The following is a 17,011-nucleotide window of genomic DNA, read 5'->3' as shown; positions in this document are numbered from 1 at the left end:
AAGTATACAACAGACAAAACAGGATGCCTCCCCTGCCCTAATCCTTGTACTGGGCAAGAAAAAAAACTCCCCCTCCAAAAACCAGAGGCAGAACAGGGAAATGGAAGAAATCTTGAGATGAACCACAGAGAAAGGAGACCCCTTCACGGCCAGACAGGTGTGCAGTGGGTGCCGACCCAGTGGGCAAATAAACAAAGCAGTCACATATTACAAAAGAAAACACCCTAGCAGACAAAATAATGACAGCAAAAACAGCAGGGGGCCTCAACTGAGGCAGGTGACAGCCACAGCCGCAACAGCCAGGACAAGCAGGATGAAGAGGACAAGGGGGATGATGAGGGATGAGGGGGATAGGGGCACACCGGGGAGGAAGACAGTCACACACACACACACACACAAGGCATACTAAAGCATATGAGACACACATGAGGGTGAAAGGAGCGTATTACTGAGGTACCAGGAAAACATAAAGCAAGGAGATAATATGGTGCATAAATGTATTAATGTCACAAAGCTAATGGCTGTGGAGGGTGCAGAGGGAGCAGGACCAGGGACAGCAGAGCACGGAGACACAGAGACAGTCAATCTAAAGACGGTAGCCACATTCATGCAAAGAGAGGCAGAGGACAACGGGTTAGTAACACAGAAAACAACACAGTCATGACTGAAGATGGAGAGGAAAGAGAAGAAGAAAGAGACTGTGGGGGACAGCAAACCTGGCAGAAACTAAACTAAACTAATACAGGAGAGCCTAGAGGCAGAGACTGAGTCTCTCTCAGTGGTCAAATGGTCATGATATCTTTCATAAGGTAAAGAAAACATTTAAGTCTTAAGTTTTGTTTATCAAAGTATCAAGAGAGGACTTGCTCTGCCATGAATTGGGAGCCAATGAAGGGAAGCCAGGACAGATGTGATGTGGTCAAACTTCTTTATTCTGGTCAGCAACATTTTAGATCAGACTTTTAGTACTGGAGATAGGCAGACCAGAGAGCAGAACATTACAGCAGTCAATGCAAGATGTGACAAAGCATGCATCAGCCATACTTGGCTGAATTTTAGCAATATTGCAGAAGCAGTTTTGATAGAGATTTTGGTATGAGTGACTAGCAAGAGACCAGAGCCAAAAGTAATATAGCCTACTGCTATCCCTTAGTACAGTGTGTGCTAAAGCACAGAGCGCCAGCATCCCCTGGGTGACACACGGATGATTTTTGGGTGTATGTGTTCTCATCATTTGACCAACTTGACAGCCTCCCAAAAATCTTAGTGAGTTTTTTCAATCATTGCAATATAGGAGAGAGGGAGGAGGAGAATGTAGGAGAGGGGGGAGTGGACAAAAAAGAAAGGGAGGAACAGTGAGGAAAAGCCCAGCAAAGCCGAGGAGAAGAAAGCCATCTTATCTGTATAGTTTATCTCTGAGCAGCAACTGTAGCCGGCTGCTGTGGTGCTCCATCTCTTGTAATGACTTTGATCCTGGAGATCTGCTGATCAAATGATCACAAGTCGCTGGCGGTCCAATTTGAGAGAGCAGCCAACGGTGGAGGACCCAGGCAGGAACACTGACACGTCCGCTTCACGTCCGCTGGCTCTGGCAGCCTGGAAAACATCATTTGTAGAGAATTAAGACAAAAGCCTCCAGTTGTGCTCTCTTCCTCTGGACGCCATGTATTTCAATACTGACTGCACAATGGCTTCCAGATGCAACTGAGAAATGTGACAAAACGGACTGCAGTGGAAATCACACAAGTATACATACACACACACACACACACATACACACATTCACACAGTCACACACACAATCACACATCCAAGGAACATGGTTTGTTTACTCTGTTGGAATCCGCAACAAAGAAAGATGCTTCACTCCCACCAACAAGAGGCATTCAACCAAGGCTGAGTGTATTGGAGGCGTACTGTCACACCAACACACACACACATACACACGCAAACATGCACACACATGCACACACACACACTCACATTTCTTTACGTAAAAGAAGCTGTTTAGATCCTTGGGCGGTTTAAGAGACTTCATCTGGAATGTGACTGAGAGGGAACATCCAGTCTTCTTTACAATTTCGTCCTCTCTCTCTACCAAAAGTGTGTGTGTGTGTGTGTGTGTGTGTGTGTGCACGTCTGAATTGAATTGTCTCTAGGCTAAGCTCTATTTAAGTCCACGAATGCCTCATTAAGTCACATGTAAACAACATTGTTCTCTTAAGCATCTCATGTTACTTAACACAGCATGCACACACACACACACACACACACATGCACACACACACACACACACACACACACACACACACATGCTTACATGATTATAGACTGTCTATGTCTTGATAGAGATATTATGTATAGTTCTGTCTGGTGGGTCCCCTGCTGCCCCCCTTCCCCTGCAGTCCATTCCCATCCCCAACCCACACACACACACACACACACACACAATCCTATGCTTACCCCAGGACCCCCACAACGTAGGGCGTTGAGGTGAAGGCAGAAGGTAATGGTTTCCATTTTCCCTTAATGCCAGCGGGTCAGGGAGCGGCGGCAGGGCAGAGCTTCATTACAGCAGCTCAGCGGGGCCTCCTTGTCTCCTGGAGGAATTCATTACATTGCACCCCCCTTCTCATTTAAGGTGCTATAAGGACTCACACTATTCTGCTTTTATGCGGAAATAGTCTTCAAATGCATTTTGCACTGATTAGGGAAAGCAGAACTCGCAGGGAGCATTTTATTTTCATGAGGACCAGCTGAGGTTGCTGCTATTATCAGCAGATATATAACTGCTGCGCTAAGTCTAACTGAACCAAAATTTCAAAGTAAAACATGGTGGAGTAAACAAATTTGTGCATATTCATGGCTGCTTTGTTTTGTCGTCTCCACACCATTAGGGACACATGACGATTAAAGAGTCATTTGTAACATTTGATAACTGGAAAAAAAATGGTGACCAAAACTTTGCACAGCAATGGCTGCAGTGAAGAAATGATGAGGAAATGTAAGGATTTACAAGGATTTATATATGCTGCATTTGATTATGAGTATGAACCCATAATATCCAGCCTCCTAGTAGGAAAAATCAAAAATATCAGATCTTTATAGTTTTTTAATACCGTAGACTTATAAAAAGACTGATACAGTAGGCCTAGTTGATTAAACCTATAAAAGTCAAAGTTTGTTGTTATTAACTGTTTTCTGTGTTTGCACTCCTCTAATAGGCTGAAGTTTTCTCAACTTAAGAAAGCACTCTACTGTGCCTAAAAGAAGCTAAGCACAGCTATGGATGCCTTGTGGCCATTCTCCATCTACTTTCATGTTAAAAAAAAAAAAAAAAAAAAAAAAAAAAAAAAGCGTTGTCAGCTTGTGAACATGGCCCAAACGTTCCTTTTTTAAATGATTCACTGCAGCACAACTGCAGTAAAAAGCTCTCAGAATGCATTAAAGGTCCCAAATGCAGCACTGTTAAATGACCTTTTATTTATTTATTTTTTAATAAGAATCTTATCGGGTCTTGTTTTCTGACTCATAATTTCATTTATTTTAACAAAGCCTGGGGTTCTATGACTGATTATGGTTGTATACAGAACTGCTACCCTGAACAGTGAACCACTGAAGAATCTGTCTTTGTATGTGTACCGCCCTCTCATCCCCCACACAGCATCGCCAATGCACAGACGCACACATACACATGCAGACTGATTAATGGCAGCTCATATGAGGTTACGGTGCTCAGGTGCCCAGCTCCTCATCTCCCTCTTTTGTCTATGGTAGCCTTGTGCACATAACATTCATACTCATCCACTTTCTGTTCCTCTGTTCCGCGGCCTCATAAACACATTGCCAAAGGGGCAGTTTTTTAAACTGTCTACCAATGCAAAATCCATTTACACAACTTTGGTGAAACGACAGCAGAATTTCACTGCCATCCTGCGAATCCCTCGTAATTCCAGATGCGGTGTTTTCTATTTTCTCGCTTGAATTACAGGCTCCTCCATGTGCTGAGTGAGCTTCATAACTGCAGGACTTAGAAAGCCTCTTCAGAATACATTCGTTTGAAAAAATGCGTGGCACTCAATTGGAAAATAAGTAACCTGTTCTTAGCACTCCCTATGAATTCATGTGTTTTGCACTTTTCATTAAGCCTGTGGTAGTTTTGTGGTAAATTATGAGTCCCGGGGTTTGTTCTAGCAAATTTGTTGGTTTGTCATTACTTTTTTATGTGTAAATGTGTGTTTACTCTTCCACGTCCACCACATCTGCTATGCTGTTTTCATGCACCAGCATAGTATGTGTTTTTAAACCTATCTTTTTATGCCTAGAATGAAAATTACCTTGAAGGGACAAATAAAGTTTATGGAATTGAACTGAGTGGTTGGCACACTGACTATATGGAGCATTGGGTGAAGATTTGAGCAGCGGCTACACAGCGGAGGCAGTGGGGTAGCTCAGCTTGTGTTGATGTTCACAGCTTACATGCCCTCTTGGACCCAGGGCAGCTACTGAACCCAAGGGACATCTAGCTTAAGGGCTTAGCCGAGGGCTGTCGACACAATGACAGGGTTAATGTCAGATACACACACAGACACACACACACACATACACACACACACACACACACACATAGCATCACCTTCAGTGGCAAACCACACGCAGCAGAGGGACAAATCTTCAGGTTTCATCACAGAAACCATTGTTTCCTCGCCTCAACACCCTGCACAACACTAAAAAATTGCAGTAAGAACAGCTCACATATGATTGATGTCTTCAATCTCATCGTTGTTTTCTCTCATGCATTATTATTCTTTATTTTCCCCTGCACACATGTGAAGTGCTTTGTTTCCTCTGCTAATTCAATCTACAAGGTGGGGAGGAGGATGGATTGAGCGACGCATTAACTTTGGTTGGGCTTTACATTGACACAGTCTCACACATGCCGTAGGTTGCCGCACAAGGGATAAGCAAGTCAAGGACGAGCAATTTGTCTGAGGTGTAAATTAATTTGCAACATTAAAAAAAAATGGATGGAGATATGGAAATGGAAGTAATTAAGATGATAGATTGGATGCAGCGTGGAGATTCATGTGTCTTCGCTACACTGCTCCCAGGACGGAGATTCACACTCATAAGCATGAGTTCAGATGGCTCAGCATGCGCTGCGAGCTGGGAGATGGATATTTGTGGACGTCTTTGTTTTGAGGCTGGAGAGGTGGCGTCCAACCAAGCCTCCATGTAATGTGTGTGTTTTCCACTTTGTGCAGCTCTTCTTTCTTTTGATCCAGTGGCTTGAGGACACTTTTTCATTCTCAAATTAATTTTTTGAGCCTTTGATAAAAAAAAAAAAAAAAAAAAAAAAAAAAAAATCAGACATTATTATAACAGTTTTATGTGAGTTTACTGTGAGGCTGTAAATGGATTGTTCTCTTTGGTCATGCTTTAAATTGGCCTGTAAATCTGTCAGAAAAGATGCTTTTTTTTCTTTATCTGCTTGGGTATTCAAAATGTATTCTGTTGTTTTAATTGCTTGTTATCTTCAGTACTCTGCTCAGTTATCTATATCCTCACTCTGCTGCTGCAACCACCTGATTCCCACACGGGGAATCATTAAAGCCACAATAATTGAAATCGCAAAAATGAGAACTATTTAGGCACAGATGACAAAAACATTGGAATGAGCAGTAATTTATCTGTGAGTTGGAGATAAATAGAGCTGTAGATGCAGAAAACTACCTCAGTTTTACACCAACCCTTTTAGATGGAGTTGAAAGTGCCCCTGAAGCAGGAAAATGATGCATGCCCAGAGCCTCACCGTCACCTTAAGCTGAGCAAAGTCATGCCTAAACTGAACCACCTATAACAGGTTTAAAAGCACTCGTCTAAAACTGGGGTTGATGAAAACTGTTGGTGTAAGGTGGCTTTCCCGCCTGCTGTGAATTAGGCATAACCCATTGGTGCAGCTTGTTTTGGTAAGTCAGAACACTTTAATCGAACCCAGGTGCACACCAAATATGGCTCGCTTGAAAGAGGTGATCGTTTTCATGCAAACCCTGGAGTGGTTCATTGGAGAAGTGAGAAAGGTAACCTCACCAACACAAGATCTGAATCACTCATCCTCATCATCCTCATCCTCATTGCTCGTGTGTGACGTGTCATCATGGATGGCTGACCACTGAGCTCTTGGCAAGGTTTTAAAACAGCCAAATTTTAAAGGAATTAGGAAAAACAACAGTAATTTCTCCCACGGACAGTCTTTTCTGTTGTTGTTATTGTTCATTTTGAAGCCGGTGAAGTTTTAAAGTTAGTGATTTCTGACCACTACACAGTGTTGAGAGCTCAAATTCTGTTCTGTTTATTCTGGAAATGAAAGATAAATCTCACTGTCAAAAGGGCTCACTTGGCTTATTTTGTCTCTGACCTCCAATTTGAAAATGTGGTGAAGCTGTAGACTTTCGGCAACAAAGTAAACAACAACAGCTTTAAATAAGCTTTCTTCCATCGCTGCAATCAGCCCTGCAGTGACAGAGGCCCTTGTGCCACTGATCTGAAATTTGGAAATGTTTATCTGCAGAATGTGCAGTTTCAGAGACGCTTTGAATGAAGCTGAAGCGGTCAGGGGGTGAAGTGGGCAGACAACAACAATTTGACAACAAACAGAGAAAAGAACTGGAAAATCCAAGTAAGGACTGGGTCCTTAACCACCCATGCAGTGATCAGTATGAGTGGAGAGCCATCCGAATGAGTCAGTGATAAACAGGCCTATTACTGAGCTCTGATTGACCACTCCATGGCCAGACCCGCTCACTCTAAAGATAGTAGAAGCTATTTTACTGCCCTGCTAATCTTTCCTAACTCCCCATATTTTATTTCCTCGTTGGCTTTCTCTTCTCTCTCTCTCTCTTCTCTTGGTCTTTTATCTCTTTTTGCCTGCCTCTCAAGGTCAACAGGTTTTTGCCTCCATTTAGCCAGCAGAGGACCAATCCACTGCATCTGGTGTTATCCTCTTTTTAACAAGAGGCTTTCACACAGTCTCCGGCAAGCAATTCTCCTACAGTTTGAAACACACACGGACAAAGAGTGTGGGCACACACTCTTTGTCCGTCTCACCTCTTCATGGTAACTAAAAAGCAGGTCGTACCCAACAATTTTTCTCTCAACGTTATTTGTTCATTTAATTTTTTTAGTGGATAGATGCAGCTGTTGCTCATCATAAGCTGCTGGGACTGTTCCTCTTTCACCTTTATTGTTTCAGTATTTCTGATAGCTTTCTTTTCCTCCCTGTCTCATTTCTGGAGGCTAACTGTTTTTCTGTCTCATGTCCTTCCTGACTGGACCAGGACACTTCACCACCCTCTCATTTCGTTCCCTTTCATCGATGTATCCTTGATGTGGTACCATTTCTCCACAAAAGGGAAATTCTTATCCCCTAGCCCCCAAAATACCTTCTTTCACTCTTCTTTCCACTGTAATCTTTGATGAAAATTGAAGCCGAATGCATAAATAATGACAGATAGCTCTACTAAAATATTTCACTGAATCTTTCAAGGCCGAAAACTCTCCTCTCCGTCTCCTCTTTTCTCTATTTTCTCTCCCCTCCCTGTTCCTTTTCTCTCTTCCTCTTCGTGTTTTTTATAAACATTTATTAGGGAGTCGTGTCTTAGTTCTGAGGCTGTGTACGTGATCACCTCTAGCCAAACGTTTCAAGAAATGTAGGTAGTCGGGGAAGCATCATTAGCATAATTTCCCAGAGGCGCACTGAGCTTAATTATCAACATGGCTGTGTGCAGACTACAGCACAGCTCATCACATTAGGATGGAGTCCCTGCTGTTTATGCCCACGCTCTGCCAGGTCCCAGTGGACTACCTGGAGACGCATTGCTGGTACAGCTCAACTCCGGGCAACTCCCAAACTTTCATCTTCCATGCAACTCTTCCTCTCCTAGTACACCAAGGGGTCATAATAACGGAAGAAACTCATCTTGCATTTGGATTTGCAACACATTGGAGACTGAAAGACTTTGGTGGACCATCTGTTACTTTCTGTATGCCTTACTGCATGTGCCACTTGCTCTTTGGCTGTGTTTCTGTCAAAAGGTGCCTGCTGTTCTCTGTACGTGTACACAATCAACAGTCATCTGAATCTGATGGGGTCACACTTGGCCTCATCCTGCACTCCACCAGTCCACAGAGGGAGGGAAAAAGTGTGTATGTGTAAGGAAAACAGAGAGACAGACAGACAGGTTATCCATCTCTACACAATCTTTGTGTAGATAGAAGGGGAAATGGAAATAGTCCAGTGTTTGCGGCTGGTAAAAAGGCAATTTCCTAGAGACCTAGCACATTTCTTCACTGGCCTTTATTCTGCTTTCATTACGGGACACACACACATTTCCAATAACACACATCAGCAAGCTCGCATATTGATTTAATAATGCAGTTTAAACCACAAAATCGTTCCTGATTTACCTTTCAGTGGTAGCCCACTAGTTGCAGTTGCTGTATATGTGTACATTGGTATGAGTGTATGCATGTATGTATATGTGTATGTGTTTAGGTGTACGCATACAGTCTGTGTATGTGGGTCACCTCCATATTTTCTCCCGCAGGCTGTTGCTGTAAATAAGTGTCTTAAATCTGGGTTATTACTAGCTATAGTGGATGAGACAGAAATCAACTCACCTGTCTTATTCATGCACAGCATTCAGTCATGGTATTAAACAGGAAAGGGAGACAAGAGGATAAAAATACAGTGAAAGAAGGCACTCTTAGGAAAACAGTAGTTTTGATGTATAGCTTTGGGCCCTCATCTGTAATTAAGCAATATTTCTTAGCACTTTCCAGCATATGTTTCATGTCACTATGTTTCATCACTGCCCAACATGGCTGGCAACACAAACAAACGAGCTTTGTGTCAGCAAATCAAGATTTATTATACACGTTCGCCGATGTTGTTTTTGCATTCGCCACAAACTTTACTTGGAAAAAAGGCATTAGCCTCGGTAGACGTGAAAAATAGGTGTTCCTCCTCCGGCAGCTTTGTTATTCAGGTAATGTGACATCAAACGGGTATGTGGTTATGCAAGGTGTCTGTCTGTGTAATTGAAGGAACAACGTGGCCACAGTATAATGTGTGGGCTCTTTCATGTGCCTTTGAAGTGAGCAGTAGCAGCAGATAATGTCCCAATTTGGACAGTGGCCAAATGGAAAGTTCCTTTCAGGAATGAGAGTAAATGCTGGGCGCCAATGGCATGCATGATGCCGGTAACACCCTGAGGCCCACCGTGGCTCTGTGCCTCCTCTCTGAGTTTTCGTATCTTCTGTGTCTCATACTGCCCTCGTCCCAGTGGAGCTAGTGCTCTCTAGCTGGCCTGTAGGTCAGAGGAGATAAGCAGTACAACACTGGCTTATTCTAATACATCCCAGCTTCCTCTTCCTTTCTGCAAGACTTGAATGTGTATTGTGTAACCCATCCTGTCTTATTTTTCAATGTCAGTGTCTTTGCCCTTACTGGCGTCTTGTTATTAAATTCTTTATTTTATTCAATGCCTGTCCTGCCTGGAATAATATACAAAGGCAGCATGTACATGAGCTAAGCTCCCCCTTCTGCGATACAAATTCACCCTCCAATCCTTACCTGGGTTCCACTATACCCCATCGTTTAGACTAGGCTTTAATACATGTTACAATACGGTGACACTGTACACCTGCCTTCACTGTGTGGCATTTGTCTAGAGCAGCGTCTTACTGTCTGCGCCTGGGTGACAATAGTGAGCCCACTGGATATGTATAATCTGTGGCCAAGGGGAACACAGCAGACTGATGACACCTTTCCATGGTAAAGCAGGAATTATACAGAGCTGCATGTGGTGGAGCCACCCCTTCCTGGTTCAATCTAACCTCTCCCCAGTGCTAACAGAGTTACAACAGTCAGCGTGGGGTGGTAATAGAGTTTGATCCAAAGCAGAAGTCTTGACATCGTAATGAACCGGGCCTTGAGGCTCCCAGGATGGGATCTTTAATTAGCAACATCCAGGGGCGAAGGAGGAAATGCGGGAATAGCAGAGAGCCACAAACACAAGGATTTTAATTCTGATATTCATCACTGAGAGGGTTTACCATTTTTTTTACTAGACGTCTACTCTTGGATTCTGGGAATTCATGTTGAAATATGACACAGGTGCAACTATATGATCTGTGTGTGTGGTCTGTGCTTCAACACCTCACCGGCCCTGTATTATTTTTGTGTGAGAGGTCTGTGGTGTCCAGTGATAAAATAATGCACTGTCACGCATGGACGCAGGCTGGGTCATCACACACCTTCCCACCACATAACCCCATTCAATCTCTCTCTCATTCTTCCCTGCTCTGAAGCTCAGTTTCAGCGTCTCTGGGAGCCAACTTTCCATCTCTCACCAGATCACAAGAGAGGTGACCAGTCATGGGAGGAGAGAGTGAGTCAAGGTTAATTTAGTTAAACCTGCGCCGAGACGTTGGCAGGTGGTACAACGCTCTCTTCTCTGCTTTATTTTATTTTGCTGCACTCTGCTGCTGCCCCTCGCTGTGATGCAGACACAGAAACATCCAGCACAAAAACAAGAGAAACAAACACAACAAAGGTATATGCTTTTCGTTATTGCACACAAAGGCAGCCACTGCCTTGCAGCTACCTGTGAAAACAATGAAATCTAGTGCTCTTGAATGCTCCCGACCACTATGCCTCTCCAAATCGATATTTTACACCCAGAGTCTGAGGTCTGAGTGCACTTCAAAGCTGCTGAAGTGTGCCTTCAAACAACTTGTCAGTCATAAAAATAATAAGCAGCTGTGAGTAATCCAAAGATGTTTTTCTCAAGGTTTGTAGACTTCAAGGATGTCAAATGCTGAAACTACAAATGAAAAGAGTCAGAAGCTCAAAATCATGCAGCCTTACTGCAATCATAAAAAGCCTGCCTAAACAGAAAGATATTGGGGGATTGATAGGTCATGTTTGTTGTGAAGGTGATTTACTTGCATTTACTACTTTCTTTTGATCATGCAGTTATAGGCCGACAGGCAGAAAGGAAGCAACAAAAACCGATGCAGCGTTGGTCTCTTCAGCATTTTTCTTTGTTAGACAAGTGCTGATTTACAGACTTTATCCACATTAATGTACTGGAGCAACAAAAAGAATAATCAACCATTTTGGCTTGTCAACACTTGAACAGATGAAAGGATAAAACCACTCAGTGAAATTTAAATCTTTGGGAAACTACTGTAAGTTTTCATAGTTATTGCCATATTTCCTGTGAATAAACATACCTTGATAGATGAATCCCACGTCCTATTTTGGATGTGTGCGTGGGAGAAATTGGTCCCGTTAGCAGCCAGCCAGTGTGAGTTCTGTCCATTATTCACTGTCCCATCATCTCAGAGCCATTATAACAGCCTCATGTACTCTGCAGCACTCAGCAGTCCCACCTGATTGGGATTGACATTCACTCTGTCGGCACCTCTCCACTTCCCTCGTCGCTGTGGAGAAAGGTCTGGCCAAGCGAGACTACTTTCTTCCCTATCTGAGCTCCCACAATGCAAGCTGTTGATTGGGGCCTAGAAGCTTAGTAAACTGTATCTATTAGGAGGCGGGAGGGAAATGATGGGTGGCACTGAATGCTTTTTACTGCCCGGTGGCTATTCTGCAGAAGGCCTCTTAAAACCCCTGTAATTACATTTTAATGGCAATTTCTTGTATCTAACAGAGTTGATTGGTGCCGTACCTGTCACCCAACAGTGGTTTTAATGCTTCCTGATGAAGTTGCTTCAGCTGGACCATGCTGAGATGCAATTACCCGTACTTGTTTAGATAATGCTCGGCACTTTTGTTTTTCAAGATGGAGGTCTTTTAGTTTCAGTTGGTGTTTGTAGTTCATTAACAGTACTCAGCAGTTCCCCCAAATCAACATGTCTCCAATAACTGTTGAATGGTCACCTCTTTATTACCCAGTGATGCCAATAAAGCATGTGGCATTCAATATGCCATGTCTAATGGGGCACACACACACACTGCTACCCTGGTTGTAGGGGTAATGGATGCTCTGAGGGTTCAGTCTCCTTGCATGGCATCATGGTATTACTGTGTGTCAGGCCTTCCATTTTACTGTCCATTCCTTGTATTCAGACCCATCCCTGCTCATAGTGGGCCCTACATAGAAAACTACAATGTATTTTCACTAACTTATATGCAGTACAGACTTCATCAATATGCAAGTGCATGCTATGAACATACAGGAGGCATTGCATGCTGTCAGTGATTAGCTCATTGATGTGTGAATGCACTTCGATTGGTTTAATCCCTCACACTGTTGTACATCAAGTAGAAACAGTAAAAATTGATCTGTGTGGAGAGTTTTCAGCTCACATATGAGGCTGATTTTACAGTTTTTCAACCGTTCTGCTCCCATTAAGAGCTTGCAGGGACCCAAAGCTGCAGCTTATCTGATCCAGACAACAACTGCCCCGCGTGCCCTCCTGCTCTAATTGATAAAATCTAGCCGTCAAATAGCTTACCTGCCACTTGCTTGAGACCACTGCCTTGATTTCATTTCTGTATTGATTATTTGGAGAAGGGGTTCTGCTGCGTTGTTCATTGTTTATCCATTCAGGGAGGTATTTTTTTCTAAGTTTTAAATACCTTCATTTCACTGTGGGCGGGGACTGGCCTCGGATGGCAAGAGCACGCCTGTGTCTTTGTGCGCTTCCCCACAAAAGGCAATGATAGTTTGATAAAGAAGGTCATTAAAGTGTCATTAGGTGCCAGGGCCTTTGCAGATAACACACGGGGCCATTCTGAGAGCTGCGAGGGCGGGCCCTCAGGTTGGGATACACAAAGCTGAGAGTCAGACATACCCTTAGTGAACTCCACGCACAGGCACACGGCCAGACCAGTCTAAAGTCTAGACGAAGTCCACTTTGGAGACATTACTCAATCAGTTCTCCTCTTTTCCTGATTTCTTTACTTTCATTCTGCTTTTTGTTCTTTGCAGTGTATCCCAAAGCCCCCAGCGTCAGACCACAAGATCAAAGAAAGCTTCTTGCACCCACTCCCTTTAACTGGTAGCAGAATTCACTTCTTACACTCACCATTAATTTGATACTTGTTCAGCCGTTGTACCTTTCATTTGAGTGTTGCATTCCATCAACCTTGTAGCACTGCCCTTCATCGTAGGAAAACCAAAGTCTCCTGAAATCAACATAGCGTAATAAAAGATGTTTGTTGTGTTTTCTGCTCAGTACCACCGCTTTTCCAGTTACCCTGTCTTCCCAAACCACAACACAACTCTGACACCTGGCATCCGAATGGAAATCCAACTGGTGCTCTGAATGACTGAGAGCAGCAAAGATTCTGTGTAGTGCAGTCAAATGGCTGCAAGACTTGACTCAGTTTATAAAAGTGACCTACTCCATGGCGGCATGGGCACAGAGGACACTGTCTGGGAAGGCTGATTGCCACGGGAATGCAGAGTGAGCCATGTTTTTTCCGCCCTAACTCCCTGAGTTTTAAATGTGTGTTAAGTGTTTATAGATTTAGGGAGACATGACTCACTTTGCATTAGAAGGCTCTGTCAATTACAGGTCATCAGTGCCTTTGTTTTCCAATCCATAAAAAGCACCATCCCTCCTCTGTGAAATGACTAGTGAAACTGTCAGGGCTGTGATTTATTTTTGTATATGTATCGCAGGGCAACAACTCACAAGCCTGGAATATATTCAGAGTGCAAATGGAGGTAGCTCTGGTGAAGTATCTAAATTACACACTTGACTCTGGGTCAGACTTTTAGCTTTCCCTGCAAAACCTCTACTGCCACCAAGTGGCACTGAATAAACACACAGGAAAACAGCATGCAGACCAAGACATGAGAGTGTCTGCAAGATACGCAGATACATGTAGGGGAAGCTGGGTATACATTAAGTAGAAACAGTCACTTTGCACACCATTATCCCTGATTAAAAATGATTACTGCCCCTTCTCTGGTTGTTTTTGCACTTCTAAAGTCTAAACTAATTTCTACTGGCAAGCCTTTTTGTAAGATTTAATCCTCATTTTGTTTTTATGTCCAGTCTATCTAAAATGGTGTGCTTTAATTGGTTTGTGTTAATCCATTGTTTTAATTTTTTTTTTTTATCTTTGTTCTTTGTGTGAAGAACTTTTTAACTGTCTTTTAAAATGTGCTATATAAATGAAGCTTTATTGTTGAAGGGATGTTCCTAGAATCAAGAAGTGATTTCAGCTGTATGTACCATGCCTCTTTCATCTTCGCATGTTTGTATGAAGCCTTTGCCTCTGACCCAGTTCCTTTTTTGTCTTCCCCACAGTGTTCATCATGGGCTCTGGTCTGCTGGTGTATCCCTTTGGCCTAAACTCCGCCCTGGTCAGGTCCTTCTGCGGGGACTCGGACATCTACTACGCTGGCGAGTGCCAAATCGGCTGGGGCTACATGCTGGCTATTGTAGGAGTCATGCTCACTCTCTTCTTGCCCTTTTTTGCCAAATACGCACCAAAGGAGCAGCTGTCCCCGACCCCTTTGCCCACTCTCTTATAGTGCACTGAATTGATCCCTGGCATTTCCTCCTCGACGACTCTTTCTAACCCATGCTCGATATCATGGAGAGACGCCTGCATCCTGTTTTTAAAGGCGATGCTGTTTGAGAAGCCCCTCTCAGTGAAATTACTGAGCCTGACACTGAACAACATACACTGTCTTCCTGCATCTTTTATCCGATTAATTCCATTGATTTGAATGTTTTCTGTTTCCATTCTACACTATTTGTGGGTTTTACCCCCTTGAATCCATCAGTACTCTGAATTTATGAATCTTTCCCACAATTTGACATCTTACAACACATCAGTTCTGGAGAAGATACAGTCAGAAGATGCAAAGACGGATGACATCAACCTCATTTCACATGATTCAAGCCAGTTAATACAAACATTCCTATCACTGTTGCAAAGTTTAAACATTGAAAATTAAAAACGCTGAAACTACTTACTAATTATTGAAGTGTTTTGTGGGTAATAAGAGGGGTCCACATATGTAACATTCCAAAACAGACAGGAGTTGTCTGTGCAAGGAGAACGGGAACTTGGGAGGCATGAGATTATGTGGCAGCGTGAACTAATTGGCTCAGCAGAGACCGATAGAGCCACTTGCGGAGGCCACAGATTGAGGACATTTATGGATCCAGACCCATGCGCCTCAACTTTCAAGCAGTCGCATCTAATGACTTTGTAGTGTACTGTGGCGTCTGGACTGTAAATATAATCAGGATTTAACAGCATTAAGGTTTGAGGTTGGATATAAAATAACACTTTTAAAAGGTGAACTTTGGCATTTTGAAGGATTTTGGATATTCAGACCTTTCTCTCTTTCCATCTGGATTCCAGAAGAAGTGTTAGCATTCAAAGGCACTGTGTCATCAGATACTATGACAAAACAAAACAAAAAAAAAAGACCATACACACAGCATCTGGCCTGCCTAGAAGACCATTGGATACTTATTTCTTCTCCTAACAGGGAAGTGAATCATAACAAATATGTTGGTTGTTAAAAGTAGAGGTTTCAGGGCAGTGTTGTAATAAATTTGAAGTTGGGATACTGCATCTTCTTTCTTAGTGTGATATGATTCGCTTGTTAAACGTTGGCAGTTTTTCTTTTGGTATCTAAACATTCTAATTCAGGACAAAACCGAATCGAGCAAAACGCAGGGAGATATAAGAATACCATCAAAAATGCATGATAAGTTGGGTTTTGTTAATGGTAGAACAATTGATCTAGATTTTAAATGTGATCTGACCATACCAACTTGTGCCTTTTAAACATAACCAAGACAAGTGTTTAATACAATTATCAGGTTATCATCTTCTTCTGCTGAAAAACTGTGGATCTTCTGATGGAGTGTTTGAGTTTTTGTTCCATTATAATTTCTCCTCTCAGTGGTTGAAGTGTTTTACCTGCACTTGGTGCAGTATGAACTCATGAACTTGAGGAAATGTTCTAGAAGAAAAAAGGTGGATGTCCTCTAATCCTTTAAGGTAATTGCAGAAAGACGGAAAGAAAGCAATGTACTTATGTTCAATTATTCCCTGACACGTTTTGCCAATTATCCAGAGGAGGTAAATCACTCAAATCGCTATATTAAAAGGCTGTGACATCCAGCTAACGGATTAATTCTTGGCATCCCTGCCTTATGTGATTTAGACTTTGAGTGGCAGAGCTGGGAGCTGTATAAACTGAACTTCGCCTTTGGTTATCTATGTTGAGCTGACACATTATTCACATCATGTGTGAAACATGGCTAAAAATAATTAGCTCTTGAGATAAGCTAATGTGTTAAAGTGTTTTTTGTCAACCCACTTTTAAGAGTTGGAACCATTCCTGTCATGATCCAAGGACAAAATGTGTACTTCACTATGTACTGTCCCTGCACACTGCCAATTTCATCAATCTATGCTCCCCTTTCTAGTGAGTGTTTATGTGTGTATTAGTCTCAGATAATGGGTTGGATTTTGCAACTGGGTTGAACTTTAAATATTGCCAAAATTTAGGTTTCCATAATGAAATGTCCTGACTTTGAAAATTACTGTGATTATGTTGCCATGTTTTGAAAGCAGGTGAGGAAAGAAATGTTGGTATTGTATTGGACCTCATACTGTGCTCGACTGTGGGAATGACTGGCATTACTGCACTGGATTTATTCCCCAATTTGTTGAACCATTGTGTGTCAAGTCTCAGCACTGGTGAAGCTCTGTTTTCGTAGAGTAGAAGTATTGTTTTTTTTTCCATTGTGATGTTCGACTGTAAATAAACTAACTGTACGTGATCTCACATGTCATCCTAAACTGCCCCATTTTTCAAAGATATATTTTGAGATATTACCTCATCAATGTGTTTGCTTTACCTGCATTAACCTCTTAACAATGTTTGCTGTTCTGTGAATTTTCTTTGTAATAAAATATTTCATAACAGATGAAAGGAGG

At 42.6% G+C, this 17,011-nt stretch overlaps 1 protein-coding gene across 3 annotated transcripts in view; it reads left to right on the top strand.

Annotated features, from left to right (window-relative positions):
• lhfpl7 (LHFPL tetraspan subfamily member 7) overlaps positions 1-16,859 on the top strand; it is a 110,412-nt gene extending 93,553 nt beyond the window's left edge. For all 3 annotated transcript variants that reach the window (XM_030068039.1, XM_030068037.1, XM_030068038.1), the window contains one exon: positions 14,350-16,859. In XM_030068039.1, coding sequence (XP_029923899.1) covers positions 14,350-14,576 — 227 coding nt within the window. In that variant the 3' untranslated portion in view covers positions 14,577-16,859. The remainder of the gene's footprint in view (positions 1-14,349) is intronic.
• Positions 16,860-17,011: the final 152 nt, after the last annotated feature.

This window comes from Myripristis murdjan, chromosome 14 (assembly GCF_902150065.1).
Source record: "Myripristis murdjan chromosome 14, fMyrMur1.1, whole genome shotgun sequence".
NCBI classification, from domain to species: Eukaryota; Metazoa; Chordata; class Actinopteri; order Holocentriformes; family Holocentridae; genus Myripristis; species Myripristis murdjan.
The sequence above is the reverse complement of the archived record's forward strand: the minus strand, read 5'-3'. Positions and strand labels throughout refer to the sequence as shown.